Source organism: Ambystoma mexicanum, chromosome 3q, assembly GCF_040938575.1.
Source record: "Ambystoma mexicanum isolate Mex_15411 chromosome 3q, UKY_AmexF1_1, whole genome shotgun sequence".
NCBI lineage: Eukaryota > Metazoa > Chordata > Amphibia > Caudata > Ambystomatidae > Ambystoma > Ambystoma mexicanum.
Window position 1 is genome coordinate 624,081,461 of NC_090926.1, and position 21,094 is coordinate 624,102,554.

The 21,094-nt window shown below is 47.4% G+C and overlaps 1 protein-coding gene across 2 annotated transcripts in view; it reads left to right on the forward strand.

Annotated features, from left to right (window-relative positions):
* DNAH9 (dynein axonemal heavy chain 9) overlaps positions 1-21,094 on the forward strand; it is a 1,527,051-nt gene that overhangs the window by 1,096,269 nt on the left and 409,688 nt on the right. For both annotated transcript variants that reach the window (XM_069654516.1, XM_069654515.1), the window contains exon 54: positions 14,452-14,574. In XM_069654516.1, the coding sequence (XP_069510617.1) occupies positions 14,452-14,574 (123 nt within the window). The remainder of the gene's footprint in view (positions 1-14,451; positions 14,575-21,094) is intronic.

Here is a 21,094-nt window from a genome sequence, read left to right on the forward strand (position 1 = left end):
CCAAAGCGTAATGAAGGATCAGTGAAGAAATCCTCTTGAACGCCAGGAAAGCGAGAAGCCTGTGAAGCCTTATGGATGACTAAAGATAGCAGCAGAATAAGGCACAAATATAAGGAGGATGGGCAGTACGAGGAGGGACGAGGCATGAAGAAACGCAAAAAGATGCAGGGAAATTAGCAGAAGAAGGAGACACAGAAAAGAGCATCCGACCCATCAACAAGGAAGAACAAGCAGAGGGTTGCAAGGCGAAACGGTGCTCCGAAAGTGGTGTTCTATGGGGAATGCGTGGGGAGAGCGGTAACCATTTTGAAAAAGGCTAGGCCGTTAAAGGGAGTTCATCGGAGGAGCATGATAGAACAAAGGAATCGCCTCCTAATTTGCCAGCAGTGCCGAAGCAACAATCTCCTGTTAGAGATAATGCTCTTTTGGGTGAAGTGCTTCGAAGCACCCATTAGAGACGAGTGGAAAATCATGATTACCCTTGATAGTTGTTCCAGCCTTTTAGGATGGTAGGAATGTGGGCTATTCACTCGAATAATGCCATTCTTCCAATCCTGGACCATTGCCTGTCATTCTGCCGAGTGTCACCATGAGTGGCTGCAACTGTCACTACCCGCTTACTTGGTGCACCGGCTCGCAGTGCGTGTTGAAACATGGAACCTTGTGCTTGCCATGGCACCTGCATAATCAGACTACATGTGTCTGTAGCTTGCCAAGCCATGCGTGCAGGATAGATTCCACTGTGACGTAGGCACTTCCAGGTCATAATGGAGGCAGGCCCAGCAAACCTACAAAGAAGACTCACCTCAACCAGGGCATTGCTTGACAACGGTGAGTGTTCCGTGTCTAGCAGTTATCGTTTCATCAGATTTTCTCCCATTTGGCTCCTCCTACCCCTTGCCTTGTGATGTACTATGGGTTCTTATGTGCATGAACTCTGCCTGCTTACCAGATTGCCTCTCGGCTATCCCCATAAATTGATACTCTTGGAAAGAAACCCGGCATGACCGTTGCCTGCTTACTGGATTGCCTGTTGCCTAACCCATAGTTAACTGCTGGATTAACACCTTGTGTTTTACCTTGGAACGTTTACTGGAATTTACCAACCTGCTTCCCTTATTGATTACCTGGACTCTGTATGGACCCTTAAGTGAATACAGACCCTTCCTGAATTTGAACCTCTCCTTCCATAGAAGCACCTAGGTGCCGTATGGGTTGCTCCCTGCTCTTTCTTTGTATTTTTCTGTACCCTCGTTATGGCCAGACCGGTAGTTCCCTTACTTCCCTCCACTCTGTTATCTCTATGTACTTGGACTCAGACTTAAATGGAAGGTATGCTTGGCAGGTCCTGGTGGTGTGTGTGTGTGTGAGAGGGTGGAGCTACTCTTATCATTAAGAGTGCTCACAAGCGGGCCTGTGGCACTAGGAAATATAAATACTCTGTTTTAGGCCTCTGGCCCTGACAGGAAGTGCACAGCCTGGCAGCCATTATTGTCATACAATTAGCTACTCGATACAGCGCCTATCTTCACCATTCTATTCATATCACCTTCTAAGAAACATTTAGGGGCCGATTCATGGAACAAACGTGCGCCGAAAATCTTCGCGCAAGGAGGCGCAAGCGGAAAAAAACAGGCGCACGCGTGCGATACATGGAAGTCCCTGCGCGTGTTTACCACGGGATGTGCGCCAAACCCGTGCATGGCGCACACGTCACTGCAACATCCCAAAAGACGTGCGCGATGCGCACAGTGAAAGCGCACAACCTCGGCGCATACACCAGAAAGTGGGCGGAACACGGGGCGTAACGCGCGGAATGGGGAACAACTCGCGAAAACAAGGGCGTAACTGGGGATGTACTGCAGGGAAGCAGACGGAACGCCCACACGCACCCGAACCACACGTATTCATGGAATCGAATATGGCAAAACCACGCACAGCGAAAGACACGCACAAGCCCATACACGTCCGCCACACAAAGGCAGGTGGTAGCGTCCCTGCGCATTACAAAAGTGGCAACATACAGCAATTGTGCGAGCGGGGCACGTGTATTTCGGGGTTGCGCGGGAAGTTACACACGCGATTGAGCGGGATACGTGTATTCCGGGGGTTCGCGTGAACTTTCTCACGCGATCGGGCCTGGGGGAGCGGGCTACGTGTATTTCAGGGGTTCGCGTGAACTTTCTCACGCGATCGGGCCTGGGGGAGCGGGCTACGTGTATTTCAGGGGTTCGCGTGAACTTTCTCACGCGATCGAGCCTGGGGGAGCGGGCTACGTGTATTTCAGGGGTTCGCGTGAACTTTCTCACGCGATCGAGCCTGGGGGAGCGGGCTACGTGTATTTCAGGGGTTTGCGTGAACTTTCTCACGCGATCGGGCCTGGGGGAGCGGGCTACGTGTATTTCAGGGGTTCGCGTGAACTTTTCCACGCGATCGGGCCTGGGGAAGCGGGGTACCACTCACCGTCTGCCTTGCGTGTAGAAGAACGCGTAGCCAACACCCGCTGTGAAGTAATAGCGTGTGAACCCCAACGGATGGAAAACACACGCACCGCACGAAAAGCACGTACAGAACATAAATGCACGCAGGATCACCAAGCTCTGCCAGGGCAACGCCCGTGCGCAAAACGTCACAGACGCGCTTACGCTGCAAGGGCCTTGGGTCCAATGAAATCGTGTACGCGTGCTGACACGCTTACGCGCTAAGGGCCTTTCCTCGATTTTCACGCTGACGTGCAGGATTTTCACGTGCCAAATCACTCTGTATGAAGCTGGCCACGCGAAAACACATGGAAGACCACGCTCCTGCCCAGAAGGCCGAATCACTGCCCCCCAGTGCCCCGAGCAGCCTCCCACGTGCCAGCTGCTGCTGCCTGCCTGCCTGCTGCCACCGTGCCCTGCCATTTGGTGCCTGCACATCAGCCATCTGCAGGTGTCCAGTTGCTGTGTCCACCCCTGCTGGAACAGAAGACTCCCGACTCGGATAACATCGCTCCACAGCCCAGCCCCAGGACCCAGTTGCCCACCCACTCCTGCCCCTGGGGTTGCCATGTCGGGCACATCAACATCTGGCACCAGTGGCAACCCCCAGCCAGAGGGGCAGAGGGGCACCAGCTTCACTGCCACCGAAGTTGGTGTCCTGGTGGAGCAAGTCCTGGGGCAGTATGATGCCCTCTTCGAATCGTCCCGCGCCAACAAGGAAGGACGGGACAGGATCTGGGCCGACTGTGTGGTTGCCATCAACGCGGAGGGGGTGGCAACCCGCACCATCCAGAAGGTCAGGAAGGCCCGGCACCTCGTGGAGGGGGGCCGGGGCCGCATGAGTTCCATCCAGTTGAGGGTCCTGGAACGCGCACACCCAGCGCTCCACGCCCAGGTCCTTGAGAGGGAGACCCGTCTGGAGTTGAGCGGTAAGTGGCCAAGCATTGCTGTGTGAGACAGGGCATGTTGCAGTGTGCTGGTTGTCTGATACTTGCCTGCATGTGTGACATAGCCCATGTACGCATGTATGTGTGCAGGGACATCATGGGAATGCATGTGCGACCTGTAATGTGTGAACCGCACGGTTGTTGCATGTGTTTGAATGCGACATGGGGAGCCCTGTGCAGATTGCACACATGAGAGCATGGCAGTCTCTGTTCCTGGACATGGGTGGGGGCGAGGGATGGGTGCTGATGCCATATACATATGTGGTATCCATGTCTGTGTGCCTGACCTGCGTGTCTGTGACTTGTGAGTGCCATGGATGCATGACACATGTCTGTGACAATATACAGATTCACTGATGCAGCCTAGTCATCCTTGTATGCACTGTGATTGGGGTGTACGGGGCCAGATGGATGTGACTGAGGTGAAGTGTGTGCATGTGATAGGCATGACCCATGATGCATGTGAGTCCCATTACATTGTATGATTCGAGAGTCCATTGGACATGCATTGAAATGTCCATGGCACGCACCATGACTGTCACTGTGTGTGTTTTGCCTGGACTGACACATGTGTTGTGGTGTGACATGATGGAAGTGTACTTTGACAGTGGCACTCATCTGCTATTGCTTCCTGTCTAGGGGACCATTGTACAGTACCCTGATGCTTGTGTTCTATGTCTCCCTCTACGCAGCGGCTACTGAAGGAGAGGGCGGAGACGGCGCTGTGGAGCAAGGCGGCGGGGATGCCCCCACGGCTGCAGCGGAAGGGGTGGGTGAGCCCCCACAGGGGCCTGCTACGGCGGTAGACGGCGAGGAGCCATCCAGGTTGGTGGTTTCCACAGAGGAGGAGGAGGCCGCCACTGAGGCGCACATGGGGCCTGGTGGGGGCATCCCTGCTGGTGCAAGTGGTGCAGTCCAGGGGCAGGGGCAGGAGGCAGCACAGGTCACCGTGGAGGGGCCTGTGCATGTCGCTGTCTCTGAACCTGTGGGTGCACCACCTTGCACCAGCAGGGATGCCCCATCCCAGGCCCGTCCGCAGGTAGAGGGGATGTCCATGTCATCTGACTCCCCTCCACCTGCGGACGAGGGGACCCCTGGCCATGTGGAGAAGGTCCTGATTGGGGTCGCGATGCGCACGGCTGTGATTCGTGATGCCGTGCGTGCTTTCCAGGAGGAGCATGCACGTCATCACGAAGAGCACCGTGCCGACGTGGCCCAATTGGGATCGGCCATGTTCGGGGGTTTCCTGCATGTGTCGGCCAATCTGGCGGCCCTCTCCTCCTCTGTGGAGACCATACGCCAGTCGTTCTCCTTGCCGTCTTCCGGCCCAGATGCCACCAGGGCCCCTTGTGGACCTGCCCTGACCAATGCAGCCAGCTCGGTGGGGATCCCATCCCTGCCACAGTCGGGAGTCAGAGGTCCAGCAGGGGTGGACAACACAGCAACTGGACCCCAGCAGATGGAGGATGTGACGGCATCATCGGGCAGGGCACGTGCACGACGGCGTCGGTGGTTTCCATCATCCTGGATGCCGTCGTGCTGGCAGAGGCAGTGGCGTCGGAGGCAGCAGCAGGCTCGACGTGGGAGGCATCATGGCTCGGGGCCATCAAGATCAGAGGGGCAGGCATCGGCCGGAGGGCAGGAGAACCCTGGGATGGTAGTGTCTTCCGTGTGGGAGCAGTTGGTCCAGCGGATAGGTGCGGAGCGGCAGCGGGCGGAAGAGGAGCGGCTCACCATGGTCAGGGCGGAGTTCTCCATGCGTCGGGCGTTGAGGCGGGCGGAGTGCCTCGAGGAAGCTCGCAGGGAGTTTGAGGTGAACATGGGGTTATCCCTGCGAGACCTCGGGGCCAGGACAGAGTCCCGCCTCCAGGACATCGACATGGAGTTCGATGATACCCTGGCCGGCAACATCACAGAGTGAGCCGCAGGACTTGCCCGCTGCCATTGTATATAGTTATATAGTTAGTGGTAGGTTTCCTTTTAATTATTTTTTTTTTATTTGGTTGCGATTGGACAATGCGCCACTTTTTTGTATATAGTTCAGTTTTTAGTTAGTTGACATAGTTAGGTTTCATTTGGTTGGGCTCATGGACCCGGGATTGTCTTGTAAATAGTTCTTCTATGGATTTTTTGATTTTTTGGATTTTTTTCCTTGGACATTCATCTTCTTTTTGTTGTTTTGCTTTGTGGTTTTTCTAATTTCATTTCCATTCTAGTTGATTTTCAATACATTTTTATTTTCATCCTTCAATGTGTCGTATCATCTCATTACTTTCATGCATGTCATGTCGGTTGTTTTGACATTCACTTGCAGCCATTGTGTGTGACAGACATGTGTTCATTTGCATTATTTACATTGGGTGTGTAACATGTAATTGCCTTTGATATGTGGGTGGATGTGATAGTTGGTTGGGCCTTTTGGCAGGGGAGGATGGCCATTACGGACATGATTGGGGATTGTTGGGACCCAGGTGCAGGGGGGCATGGATGGGACATGGGCGAGGGCCTGGTGGAGGGTGCCCCGCAATGCTGGGGGGTGGGGGTGGTGGGGGACATGAGTTGGTGTTCATTAGTTCAAGGAGACATGTGCCTTTGCTGGGGGGCATGCCCATGTTGGGTGGGCTGCCTGCGGGACATGACCAGGGATGCAGGGTAGTCCCCTGTGGTGTGGGCTGCCTGCAGGGGCCGTGGAGGGTGTACAGGGAACACCTGGGAGGACCCACACTGTCAAATCACATGTAGGACTCCCCGGCACCCCTGGAATACACGAACCCTGCTGAAATCGCGTGTAGAACTTCCCGCGCACCCCTGAAATACACGCGCCCAGGCTATTCGCGTGTAGAACTTCCCGCGCACCCCTGAAATACACGCGCCCAGGCCATTTGCGTGTAAAACTTCCCGCGCACCCCTGAAATACACGCGCCCAGGCTATTCGCGTGTAAAACTTCCCGCGCACCCCTGAAATACACGCGCCCAGGCTATTCGCGTGTAAAACTTCCCGCGCACCCCTGAAATACACGTAGCCCGCTCCCCCAGGCCCGATCGCGTGAAAAAGTTCACGCGAACCCCTGAAATACACGTAGCCCGCTCCCCCAGGCCCGATCGCGTGAAAAAGTTCACGCGAACCCCTGAAATACACGTAGCAAGCTCCCCCAGGCCCGATCGCGTGAGGAACTTCACGTGAACCCCTGAAATACACGTAGCCCGCTTGCCGTGCTGGTACAGGGTTAGCGCAGCCCTTTGCGCTGGATTGGGGATTTTGATGGCTTTTCCCTGCGCGGAAGGCGTTCTTGGGGGCGTAACTGGCGCTGCTGGAAGGTCGCTGCGCCACTGTGCGCCACGGCTGGTTTTGGTGGCTGGAATCCATGAATACGCTGTGCGCGGAAATGGGTTTTGGCGCACGCGGCTGGCGCAGGGATTCGCACGCGCACACTGTGCGCCAGCCGCGTGCGCCACTTGTGCGCTGGATTCTATGAATTACCCCCTTTATAACTATCATCCTTTAGTTAGCCAAAATACTGTGTTCAACCTGGGACCAACGAGGGTGGCAGATGTCCACACTATGCACAACACATCATTTGTAGTAGCATTTCCCCAGTGTCAACAAAATATTGTATTCCTGTGAAAGAAAGAAACATCCTTTTAGAATATTTTGACTGTTAGCTACTTTCTAATTCACCTTTCATCGATGATTTTTGTAGTGGTAGGGAGTTTGTTAGAAAATAGGTAGAGAAAAAGAACGTTGCACTATATTGCTCTGAAAAAGGTTTGGATTTGTGAAATAGGGCCCCAGTAGGAATGCTAGTCACTACCCTGAGATCAAATGCTAATTTGTGGTTGAAAAACGGTTGAAAAGTCAGCGTTTGTCATGATGGATTTGGCCGGGTCAATAGGCCAATTGAATTTGCCTGATGGCGATCAAATAAAGGCAGTTATTATGATTCACTGGTAACACATTGAAATGCAATTATATATAGGGAGCAGCAAGCATGCTGCCAAGTAGCTTGTGGTGGGGCTGCGGTTTTAGAAGTCCTAATGAAATTCTCACCACAAACACATGAGTTGATTTAGAAAAAATATAGAATTCAATTAAAAAATAGCTTTTAGTTGATGTTCTCTGGGGAGTCTGTCTGCGGTTTGCAACTTGCAAGGGGGTAGCTAATATACGTCAGCAGCATCAGTATGCTAAACCATGCACCACACACGTCTATAGGTAGAGGCTGACTAGCACAGCGTTTTAGATGGAAAGAACATTTTGCATCTCAACTAGTATATCATCAAGCTTTTGAAAACAAAGCCCAGCTTTTTCAATAGGGAACTTGGAAGCCTAGCCATACTGCCTTAAAAGTGCAAGATTATTTTCAGGCAGACCGTGATCTGAACCATGTCAACAGAATTACCCGAGGAATATTGGAGGAGAACAAATGATAAAGCTGGTTCTTCACCAGATGTCGCACCACGAATAACTCTGAATGCTTCTCTCCAGTGCCTTTATAAAAGATTGATTAATATTTCTTATGCTTGTTCTCTATAATAGGAGCAATTCATGCTCCAGTGTCCTACAATAGCTTTAAAGATAGTGTAAAAGTGAGACAGATTTCCCCTTGGTTGTTTGGATGCCTATTAATTCCACAGCCTGTTCAGTCATATGTACATAGGTTTTCAAATCTGAGTCATGCTTGGTTTATAACCCCCTCCAGTGAAATAACAAAGAACATGGTCTCCTTGATGGCTACTATAATGAGCTATAGTATTACAACACGAGGATACAGTATGAAGGGCGTTCCCTTGCTGTATACACATAGTGTGATACCAAACATATATTATGGTTTAGAAACACTCATTTTCCCTTGTACTAACTGGCTGAAAATATTAGGATGGAAACTATGGAGGACTACACTTGGCTTACCCAAATGTGTTCCCATAGTAGAGTGTATTCCTTTTAAAATGGCCATAATGCCCTAAAACACTCATTTACCCATAAGAAGGAGCGCTCGATACATCAAGGCCCTAAAAACCCCTGAATGCCCTCTACTCGAACTATTGGGTAAAAATATGCTTGTAGGCCAGAAATGCATCTGCAAATGAATATGAATATCATTTTCTTTATGAAACAGACTGTACATTAGACCTTTTGCAAGAACAAGTAGTACTGCTCCGGTCATTATAAGAAAAAGCTTGATTATGCGACTGAAGACTTAATTAGGAGTATTTGGGGAAAACATTCCTTGTCCAGCACTGTGCATATTGTATAAAGTGTGCACACACACACTGATATAAATTCAGTGTTTGATGCTTACCATATACCCATTTCTTTTTCTTTATGATGCAAAGGAAGAACAAAATGGGTCTCTGTGCCACGATTTTAATTATTTCTTCTGGCGGAGAGATTCAAGATAGTTACTCTGGCACGGTTTTCTAGATCCCTTCAGATGAGGGTATTGGCTATGGGCACTGGGGCTCCAAGATCCGTACATGCACATTCCAAAATGGCTTCCTCATCACAAGTTTCTGAGTTTTGCGTGACTACATGAAGTTACCAGTTGAGGATTTGGCCACAGCTAAATGCCCCAGGAGTTTTCTCAGAGGTGATGCCTACTGTGAAGCCCTTTGTTTGTCAGGTGGGGGCGGGGGGGGAACATGTACCTGTCAAGAAATGGAAAGGCACATTCAAAATTCCAATTGAATGAGCACCTCACACTCCCTGCCCAAAATAATTGCTCTGAGTTTTCCGTGGGCTTATCTGTCAGTTTCAGTAAATCCTCACTGGCTCCACATCAAACCATGCTGCACATAGGTCTGCCATGGAACACACATGTGGGCAAAGTCTGCCCCTAGTAGGACAGGATTTAAGCTATCCTTTCAAATATGGTCAGTTTCATGCAGCTTGAAGTGTGTCAGCCTCACTATCTTAGAGGCTCCCCAGACTCCTGTCGCCATGTGTCTTTATAGTCCTTATTACAGGTTGCATAGTAGGAACACCTAACATCGGTCAATTAAGGGCAGGCGGTTCAACCCTAGCCAGAATTGGTTCCAGTGACCGACCAAGTCAGGCAAGGGATTTTTTGGGTGGTTGCAGAAGCAGAAGTTCAAAATCTTGATTCCTTTCTATGAACCAGACTCCAATCAGATACCTCTTTACAGCTTCTGTGCTACAATGCAGAGTCTTCAGGTTCACGTTCTGTGGTGTCCACAGAAAGGGAACTACTGCATCACTATATAGAACCTAAAAACATTTTTATTGTCTCGTATGGCATTCACCCCATCTATCCAGAAATTAAGGGGACAGGTGCAAATATGCAGTACAATGGCAATTTTCCACCTCAGTAAATGTTTAGGAGAATAGCTCAGGGGCAACACATTTGCCTTGGAAGCCAGACAACACAGCACAACCGAGGTTCAATTCCTGGGCCTACGCTTAGAAGCTGGTCTCCGATATTAAGCATATTATACACGATTAATTGCATAAGGGGAAACAAGACTATCACATCTTTGCAAACTGGTCCAGAAACTAGGAATGGGTCATCTTGCTTAATCATACCTTGCTGGTTCTCTGAATGTGAGAGCAGATTCATTGGGCAGATTTACAACAGCCACCCATGGAAGGCATCATTCTGTTCCCTTGATGAGGCAATTATTGTTTCAATGGGATACTCCATTGATAGATGTAGTCACCACACGGTACACAGTCCTCTGTGCTCTCTTGGAGAGGATTCGGAGAAAACTCGCTGGGTGCTGCATTCTCATCCTTGAGAAGATGCCTTACGTTGTTTTCCTCTACTTATGGAAGTGCTTCAGAAATTTAAATAATGTGAAAGCGCTGCTTAATCCTAATATCTATGTGACACAAGAGAGTTTGGTACTCTAACCTACTAGATATGTCACAAACCCAATCAATAAAGTTACCATTAAACAGGGATGTTTTGTCTCAAGAGTGGGGTTCTGATCCTTGAGTCAGCTCTTCAATTGATGTCCTTTTCCTGAACACTTGTGTTATGGTCATTTGCATCTATCCGAAGGTAGTCATGAAGTTGTGCAAGTAACCATAGAAACCTCAATATATCAGTAAGAAGACAGAATTTTTAAACTAGCATATGAATTAATGTCATTCCCCTAAGGTGCTCCTTTGATGATGCATTTATTTTTCATCGCTAACGTCAGTTAAGAAGTGAGACTTAAAAAGAAGCGATACTGTGGCAATAACCGCCGAGCCGGCGGCCATTACCGCCTATGCTAATGCCCCCAGGGCCTCAAGTTACAGGTCCGAGCGTAGCTAGGGCCTTAATGGTGGCCCCGCGGGCATTAACATAAGGCGGTAATGGCCCGCCGGCGAGGCGGTTATTGCCATTAGTATTCCGGGTCTGCGGGCTCGGGATACTGGTTTTCCCGAGTTTACAGCCCCGGAACAATAATGGCTTATGAAACCTTTTCAAGCGGCATGTCTTTTCCGTTTGAAAAGGTTTAGTTGCAGTACGCGCTGGTTCTCGGAACACTAGACCGCCTGTACTGTTTCATTCGTAAAGGAGCAACAGGGCACCATTTTGGGCGAAGTTGCTGCATACTAATGAATGGGACAAAAAAGCAAAAGGACACCTTGGAAAAGGGAGAAGGGGCTACGTGTGGTCCCTTCTCCCTTTCCAAGGTTGCCTTGAAAAAAGAGTTTACCCGGCATACGAACAACGTTCGTGCGTCCACGTGATTACAGTGAGGTAGGGCTTGGAAATGAGCCAATCATCTTTCAGAGTAATCCCGTGGATAGGACTGCTGGGTACTAATGTGGCTAAATTGATTTTCAATTTATTTTATATGTTAGTATGCAACTTTTTCTTTCTCTTCTATTCTTCTACTCGTTTAGGAGTTTTGATGTTGATTATATACCATACTTTCCTTGCCATTCTCCACTGTTTGATGTGATTATTATACAATATTTTGTTACTTAAATACAGTTTAAAAAAAACAACAACAAAAAATAAGCTTGACTTGTGTTGAACATGGTTTATATCCTGGACGTACAGCTCAATTCGCTCATTTTCCATACTCGTCCACAGCCTTTACATAAGGCGATGTTACATTTTCGCTGTAACCAAGCCATTTATTTACCCGTTTTCTTCCTAATCCCAGAATCTGAATGTGAGAGTTCCTTTCACATTAATATGTAACTATGGCTCTTAAATTATACTCCAGTGGGACAAAAGACTTCATCTTCAAATCATCAGTTTGTAACATATGGAGTATTGTCTCTCTGTACAAAGGTGTCAGCATATCATTTTCCACTCTGTTGTTTGATGCATTCTAAAATGCTATTCACTCAGGAAAATGATTTCTCCTAAAGGTCTACACATAGACTTAACCCGAGCTAAAGTAGATTTCATGGCTTCTCAGAGACGTGGGCCTTTGGAGGATAAATACAAAGTACCCACGTGGGCTAGCCCACATGCATTCTTAAAGTATTTCTAGTACTGTCATTTCGACAGGGACCATGCATTAGGGACATGGTGTGTATGGATCATACACATATTGCACACTATATTATTTTTTCTATTGCAATGTTGTCTTGCATCTTGCCGTAGAACCGTCTTCTTCTGGGGACAACATCCCACACATATTGAAGTAAGGGGGCTATGTACTAGGAGCCCAGTAGCAGTAGTCACTAGGGTGAGTAATCTGAACTTCTTATTATGCTGTTTTAGGTTTAGTATAGGGGAGATCTTTTCTCTCTATAATATGGAATGTGTAACGCATCTATACACAAGTGTTTCAAGGCGCGACGAGGCATGGAAGGGAAACGGAGGGAGGACAGAGACAGCGATCTTACTAGGCCAAGTGACATTGAGATCCGCAAGTGCAGGGGAGCGGGGAGGGGAAAAGTATCAGGGGAAAGGGGCAGTGCTGTACATGGTATCAAAACAATAACAAGAAGTGTGCCGATCAGCCGGTAGGTGAAAGGGTAAATTCAGACAGCAGGTGTCCAAAAGTGCAGGTAGGGGGACTGTAGAGTTGCAGATACAGGCCCAAGTGCAAGGGTTTCTGGGAGGCAGTGCAAGTGTGCAACTGGGGGTACAGGGACCTGGGCCCGAAATCAGAGGGTAGCCAGGTGACCATTGCAGTATCAGACAGGAAATCAGCAGGGGAGAGGAAGAGAGAAGGCAGAAGCAAAGAGGAAGGTCTTGAGGCGCTTCTGGAACCAGAGATGGTTCTCCTCAAATTTCAGAGAGGCAGGGAGGCTGTCCTAGAGGGAGGCACAAGACACCTTGTTAAAAAGACTCCTAATTACACATTCGTTCCACGCATTCTCAGTATTCATCAAAGCCTTTGGCCAGAAGCAGCTTTTCCATATATAAGTGCTTTGCGTAAGCTCTTAAATTTCATAATTCGAACATTTCAATATGAAATATATTATTTCAAACTAAATAAACACTCTTTTGGCAAATCTTTCTTGTGTAACAGAATAAACTGTCCCTTCTATTTCGCTCTGGGAGTCATACCATATATTGTGCAAATTGCACTGAGAAAAACACGTGTGCTGATCTTGTCTCAGCTGTCCTCTCTGTGCAATTTTGATTGCTTCTGTGAATGAGTGTACTTTAGCCCTGGAACTCCAGATGTTGTCATGACTCCATGCCTAACGTTCCAACCTCCACAGATACAATTGTAGATGTCACTGGGCGTGTATATGCATGGCTTGTGACCTTTGCAAGAAATCCATGCGGTTTTTGCACCTTAGTGGAAAACCATATAGATTTTAGCACTTCCATCTATATGAAAATGAGTGGTCGGGGGGGGGGCAGCTGAACTGGATGCACTGAGGGGCTGATGGAAGGCAGAAACATCATTTACACTCCATTCCCAAGTCCTGCACATCAAATGCTTGCAAATGGGACGGTTCATGATTTACGGGTGCTGAGGATGTCCTAACCAGTAAATTACAAACCAGGCAAACCTCTACCCACATCAACATGAGCTCTTTGTATTAGAAAACCATCTGAGAATGTCAGTACTTCAATCTATGACTGATACTACGCAGTGGTAGAAGAGTACCAAGATAGGTAGCGGAACTGTGGTCTCGGCAGGGGAGAGGGTAGGTGGAAGCATAGTGCAACATGTGACAAAGGTGTTGTGACCAGGGGAATTGCAGCCGTCTAATTGACTAGTCACTAAGCCTTGTATTACATGTTTACACTTGCACAGGGACATGAATGGACAAATGCTCTATATAGAATGGTGAATATGCTCAATGGTGTGTCCTTCCTTCTGCGCATCCTTCCTACAGCTAATGGCAGTTAACTTCCACATACCTAGAAGCTCTTTGGAATTGTATGTTTGTAGCCAATTTTCCCACACCTCGGACTCTAATAATCAGATCATCTTTATTCACCTTCCTTGTTAAAGTTACTTCTTTTTGACAGCAAGGTGTTTTCATTAGTGCTATTATTATAGCTATTTTCTCCAGATAACATTTCTCGTCTACCCATTTCTCATTTATTAGTCGCTTTTCCAAGCAGCGATTCAGGGGCAGATCCTCCCTGCCTCTCTGAAACTTGAGCAGAACTATCTCCGGTTCCGGAAGCAGCTCAAGACTTTCCTCTTTGCCTCTGCCTTCTCTCTTCCACTACCTTGCTGATCTCCTATCTGATACTTCTCTGGTTACCTGGCTACCCTCTGAACCACATCCCCAGTTCCCTCCCAACTCATATGCACAGCTGCACTTGGGGCTGTTTCTGCAACCCTAAAACCCCTCCTACCTGCACTTATCTAACATTCGTTTTTCTGCACTTAATCCCTGCACTGTAACCTGCCGGCCACACTTCTTTTTTCAATGTTCTGATCCTATGTCTTGAACTTGCTCCGCCTCCCGTTTCCTCACTGTGAAAACCTAAAGAGTAAATATGCTATTTTGAAAGTTCTTAGATCATCATCCCTCATATTCTTAATGATCTCATATTGCAACGCATCTTCAGTTAAGAACTAAAAGGCCTTGAATTAGGGACTGCTTAATGATTTTGTGTGACTTTATCCTTTTGTAGGTATCTGGATACCATGGAGCGGGCACTTGGAGCTGGAGAAGTTGTCTTGATTGAGAACCTTGAAGAAAGCGTTGATCCGGTTTTAGGACCTTTGCTTGGCCGGGAAACAATCAAGAAAGGAAGGTAAGAGCATATGAAAACGAAAGGAGTTGTTGAATTATCTGACACACACTGTCAAGTCTGCCTTTTTCTAGAGCTACTCTGTTGAAGGATTAGAACACTATTGTGTTTCTAGTTTTCTGAAATGATTTGAGCTGCAACATTCGCAAAAATGAAAGCGGGTCAATTCAAATAGAGCCCCTTGACAAATTCACTGTGACCTTGGTTCTGTGGCCAGATAGAAAAGCTGTAGTAGAACAACTTGCTAATCTAGTGGCTTTGGTTGTATTTTTCCTTTTGCAATAATATAGAATATTGTGATAGTTACGTTGTAAATGATAATGTTGATGGCTTTGTGGATGATAATATTCATAGCAGTAATGATCATGATGAAATACAATCAGATATCTCTATAGTAATCATTAGGGTTTCTGGTTTTCAGTGTTTGTTTTCTCAATTTCAATCACGTTTTTCCAGTGTTGCCGCAGAATTTTAAAAATCTGTGTATATCCGTGTTTATACATTGTTTTGGGAAAATAATTGAGCTCAACAGTTTCTTTTTCCAGTGTGTTTATTAACATGCTTGCTGGAGTAGGAATATCATGGGATATACAATGTTCTCAATGGACACGCTATTGAGTGAACAGGCTCTCAGAAAGGGGTGGCCAACATGCTTCTGCTGTGAAAGCCAGAAAATGATGTTAGTGAGACTCTGTAAAGGATGTCTGCAATTTTGCATACAGAATGATGCCCTTTGTCAATATCCAGGGCAGGCTCTAATTTGTGAGGGCCTGTGTGACAATGGACATGCAGGGGACCCTCATTTGCTTATGTATTGAAATCAGTGCGAAATCAATCACAGAACTTTGTTACAGGAAGTGACATGTGGCTTTGATACTTGATGGTATCATGGGAAGAAACAATACAGGAAATTGCTATTGGTAAATCAAGGAGCAAATCACAATTTGGGATGTGCACTGTATGCCATGTTATGTTGATTTATACTGTGCACTACTGGTCCTGAGGTGCTTTATAAATGGCCACTGTTATTATTTATGGAGTAATAGAATGGATGGGACTTTTTATTTGTAGAATACAATGTGGATAGAATCAGTATAAAGGACTTATACTTTTGACGGATAACCGTGAGATAAAATGATTTGCCTGAGCTCATACATGTTAAGTGTTGATGCAGGGATTTGAACCAAGTCTGTAACAAATAATGTTGACCACATATATATTTCAGGCTCTGGTTGGTAGAAAGATGTGGAATTGTGACACATTTTGTGATACATTTATTTGTTGGGAGTATATGAATTGATGGTCTCATAAAAAAGGCTTATCTTTGGCTGAAATTGCTCAAAGTATCACCTGCCCACTGACAAATCCTTTCTTTTACAAAACAAACAATGTAACATACATTTGGTGTCTTATACAAACCCTGCATCCGAGACTGGGAAACAAAGAGGGTCTGGAGACACAAATACACACTAGAAAATCCATATTAAACCATTTATTGCACGTACAAATGCTTGCAGTGGGTAAGGAAAATTATGATCAATTTTGAGACATGAATCAGAAGCCATAAAAATGGCTCCAAATGGTCTACAATTCCTCTAAATGGTCCCTGGCCACTGATAAATATAAATAAACTAGCAGTTGTTCCCATGTTTTGCACAGTAATTCTTACAAAAGAAAAATACTTAGACAAAGTTATGTTTAGATTTATACTGTTTACAGTGTCTACACCATGGAACCTACCCAAATGCTAACTGTCAGGTTTGTAATATGTTGGGAAGTATGCTGAACATTTCAAACAGACACACTCACATATCCACAAATTGGGGACAGGTGAGGAAGCCATGGGAGAAAGCATACATGCATACTGGTGGTGGGACCCTTCTATTGTATACCGAGCCCCCGCGCCAGCCACCTCTCTGTCCCCACCCCAAAAATGCCTCCCATCCTTGCTCGCACCAGTGGGAGGGGAAAACAACAATGTTTTTCAGTTTAAACTGAAGTGGCACTTTTTCTACCGCTGGTGTTTTTCCAGGGTTTATTGGATTCAACTGCACACTGGAAAGCATAGTAAGAACTATAATGGTGATACAATAATAAATGAGTGGTGATGAGAATGACCTTGATAGGTATACTAATGATAGTAATAAAAATGATGTTCAGATGATGATATTCAAAATAAGGATGGAAACAATAATTAAAATACTCATTAATATTGATAATGCAGGCAATACAACAAAGAAATGATATCAATAGCACAAAATAACCTTCAAGTAGTTTTAAAATTATGAATGGATTTTCACCTTCCCCCAATTCTCTCTTCCTCCTCTACTTTGTCCTCTTTTCCTCCCCTCTGCCTCTTCATCCCCTCAGTACATTCTCTTTTTTATTCCCTCTTCCACCCCCAACTTCTTTGCTCTGTCTTCAGCTTTTCTTTTGTCCCTCTCCACCTGTGTTTTTCCACCTCCTCCACTATTTTCTCCCTCTTCTTCACCTGCTCTTGTTATAAAGTTCACTCCCCTATCGTCTCCCTCTTCCTTCTTTCTTTTTCATCTCCTCTGACCTTCCCTGCCTTCTCTCCCTCACTTCACCCCTCTCTATTGTCTTCCACCTCTTCTTCACTTAACATCCTCCAGCTATTCTCCACTCTTCCATCTTTCACTTGTTTTCCTCTCATCCGTACTGCTATCTCCCCTTTCTTAACTCCTTGCAAAACTACCATGGTCTGACTTTCACCTGAATCTCCACAATTAACACCCACACTCCCCTTTGCCTACTTCCCCTTATAGAGATGAGCGGGGCTGGGACTGTGTTGGCTAATCGTTTGATTGTGAACCACAAAGCCAAATGTAACTCCTGGTATGACTCGGATCTCGTCACCCTTAAACGCAAGTGCAGGGTGGCAGAGAGGAAATGGCGTGCCTCATGTTCACCCTCTGACAACTGGCCTGTCGCCTGCTCCAAAGGCAATACCGGCTCTCCGTTCTCACCAAGAAGAGAGCCCTTATCCAATCCCGCATCTCTGCGGCTTCTAATAATTCGGCCGAACTCTTTAAAATCTGCAAGGAGCTGGCCAACCCTGCTGCAGTCTCTACCTCTCCTGTCCCCTCCCAGGCCCTCTGCACGGCACTGGCCTCTCAATTCATCTCAAAAACTCAGAACATCCTGTCCTCACTCTCCTCCTATCACCTCCCCCCTCTATTCCCTGCTCTACCTCTGGCCTTTCTGCAGCCACCCCTCCTCTCTCCTTCTCTGCCTTTCCCCTGTTTTCTGCTGACGAGATTTCGAGACAAGTCCGATCTATGAAAGTCTCGTCAAAACAGGTCCACCCCTGTTCCTCCAAAACTATCAAGGACCACATCGACTCCTTGGCTCCTGCCCTTGCTGACTTCTGCAATCACTCCTTTGCCTCTGTAGTCTTCCCATCCCCTCTCAAGCACTCCCTTGTGACCCCCTTCTTAAGAAACCCTCTTCCGACCCCTCCTGCCCTGCTAACTATCGCCCAATCTCTATCACTCCCTTCCTGGGCAAACTCCTGGAGGAACTGGCCATCTCCCAGCTTAATCTCCATGCTGAATCTGTTGGTAGTCTTCATGACCATCAGTCTGGCTTCAGAGCTGCCAGAAGCACGGAAACTGCTCTCCTGAACATCCGTGAGGACCTGTTCTCGAATCTTGACTCTGACACTCCATGTGTTCTCATTTTGCTTGATCTCCCTTCTGCCTTTGACACCGTCAACCATACCATCCTGCTCAACCGTCTCTGAGATAACCTGGGTATCACTGGTCAGGCTCTGGCGTGGCTGTCCTTTTTCCTCTCCAATCGACCCTCCCAGGTCCAACTGTGGTCTTTCCTCTCTGACATCTTTTTCTCTACCTGTGGGGTCCCCCAGGGATCTAACCTCTCTCCTTGGCTGTTTAACCAGTATCTGGCACTCCTTGCCCACCGCAACGCCGCTCTCTGCCCCAACTTTCAGTGCTGTGCGGATGATACCCAGCTCATTTTCAGGCTACCCTCGGCCTTCTCTTCTCCTTCCCTCATCTCTGACTGTCTTTCTGCTATCCAGGAATGGTGTGCCGCCAACGACCTCTGCCTTAATGCCAGTAAGACTGAGATTCTGCTCATCGGCACACCCACTCCCTCCTTCCCTGCAGCTCTCTGGCCGGCCTCTCTTGGCCCTCTTCCTGCTCCTACCTGCAAGGCAAAAAACCTCGGGGGCATCTTCGACTCCACACTCTCCTTCTCTCCTCACATATCCGACGTCTCTAAGAAGTCACACTACCAGCTCCACCACCTCCGAGGTATCCTTCCTTTCCTCTCCTTCCCCCAGAAGCTCACTGTCTCTAGAGCCCTGGTTCTCTCGAAGCTGGACTACTGTAACAGCCTCTATCTAAATCTGCCTGCCTCCACTCTCCGCCCTTTGCAACTCATCCAGAACAGAACTGCGAGACTTGTCCTTGGCCTCAAGCCCAGGGACCGTATCTCTCCAGGACTGAAATCACTACACTGGCTCCCAGTGACTGCGAGGATCAAGTTCAAAACCCTCTGCATTGTCCACAAGGACTTCTGGAGCCTTGGGCCAAAATACCTTCAACTCTCTCTTCCTAAATATCTTCCTTCTCGAGCTCTTCGCTCATCCGCCTCCAACTCCCTCAGGGTCAGCCACTTCTCCAAACAACGAGTTGGGGGCAGATCTCTCTCCGCTGCAGGGGCCTCCCTCTGGAACAGCCTTCCTGCCTCCCTGAAACTTGAGGAGAACCATCTCCGGTTGCGGAAGCACCTCAAAACCTTCCTCTTTGCCTATGCTTTCGCTCCCCCTCTCCCCTGCTAAACTTCTGAATCTGCAACTGGGCCACTCACCGTTCTCGGTCCTTGGCCCAGCCACTCTTCCCTGCACTGCCTCCCTGGCTACCCCCTGCACTGCGGGACTGTGTCTGTATCCCTACAGCCCCCCTTCCCAGCACTTCCGCACTTGTCTGCACTTATCTCGCACTTGCCACTAGCTGGCCTTTGTTATTTATCCTGTATGCTATTAACCATGTACTGCACTCTCCCTCCTCCACTTCCCCCTTGCACTTTCCCTTCCTCTCTACCCTTGCACTTGCGCGATCTGAATGACACCTGGCCTAGTGGGATCGTTGTCTGTCTCCCCTTGTTCCCCCCCGCCTCGTCGTGCCTTGAAACACTTGTGTATAGGCGCGTTACAAATGCCATATCATATCATATCACTATGTGAGCGGTGAGAGCATGTCCTGTGAGTGGGCATAACTTAATGCGAACTACAGATTCTTTGATGTTGTCTACTTGCTATCGACCACCCCCCGGGATTGAGGAACGTTTATCTATTGAGATCTTCCATAGAATAAATACCCATGTAACGCAAAATCAACGGTTTCTGAGAATTATGCATAAACATATCCTTCAAAGACTTTCGAAAGTCAAATTATCGACATACACACATGCATATAAAGACTGCAGTAACTTACCAAGCCAAGAAATGACTGAACGTTACTGACAGCATGCAGAACTAATTGGTTAGCGTTATTTGTTTCTCCTGTTGCGTGTTTCTGCTGGATAAAAAGCCGATCCAAAAACTTTAGTTCAGCATCACAGCAGCTGCTCCCTCGTGCTGCATATTTCATCTAATATGCCGCCTCATGGGAATAATTGTCTTTTGCGAAAACTAGGATATCGTCTCTGCAGATGAAACAGTATTGTTTTTTGCTGATGACTCTCCTGACACAAGATTTCAGTAGCTGGGAAATGCCAAAATGCAATTGCTTGTACTGTACAAACCTATTTGAGTAGAGGAGGTTGTTCTATATCTAGACTGCTGGCTTAGTTTGATCTGGTAGTAACCTTTTGTGGGGTACAGTTTGGAAATTAGTTGATTGACATTGCGTTAGCTGAGTGATATGCATACCAGGATGCCGTTCTCTGCCGATGGCTTTGTTTGCTTAACAAATGACTATACCAATACCAATCTCACAGTTTGCATTCTTTTTTGGTACATCCGCTATGTGGGAGGTCTAAGGCATGGGATGTGATGCAGGTTCAGTAATTTGGTCTGTTGACACACATTCAATTTCTTTTTTTACCTTTTTGTGGAAGGTGAATGAGAGCTCTGCGATGATTCTGAGCTATAGATGGTACTGATTTATAATGTGCAGGGTTACATGCAGTCCTTTTAGTTTTCTAATCCATTGATTATTTAAGGGTGATGTTTGATTATAGGGTATTCATGAGACATTGCAAAGTTGATAGATCTTTCCATGGGCCTAGCAGTCAGCCTTCCTAGGAGATTGTTCCCTGGAACCACACCTGTCAGGATGTCTATATCGTCTTGGATTGTTTTGTCTTGCAGTTGAGCATTTTTGTGAATTCTATATGCTTTTTGACTGGAACATTTGCATCACAGGTTTGACACTCTTTCTGGTTTACTCTCTGAAGCATGGAATATTAAACAATGCCCCTGTGTCATTCACAAACCTGACTTTGTGGCTAACTTCTATACTGTGTGCCGTCA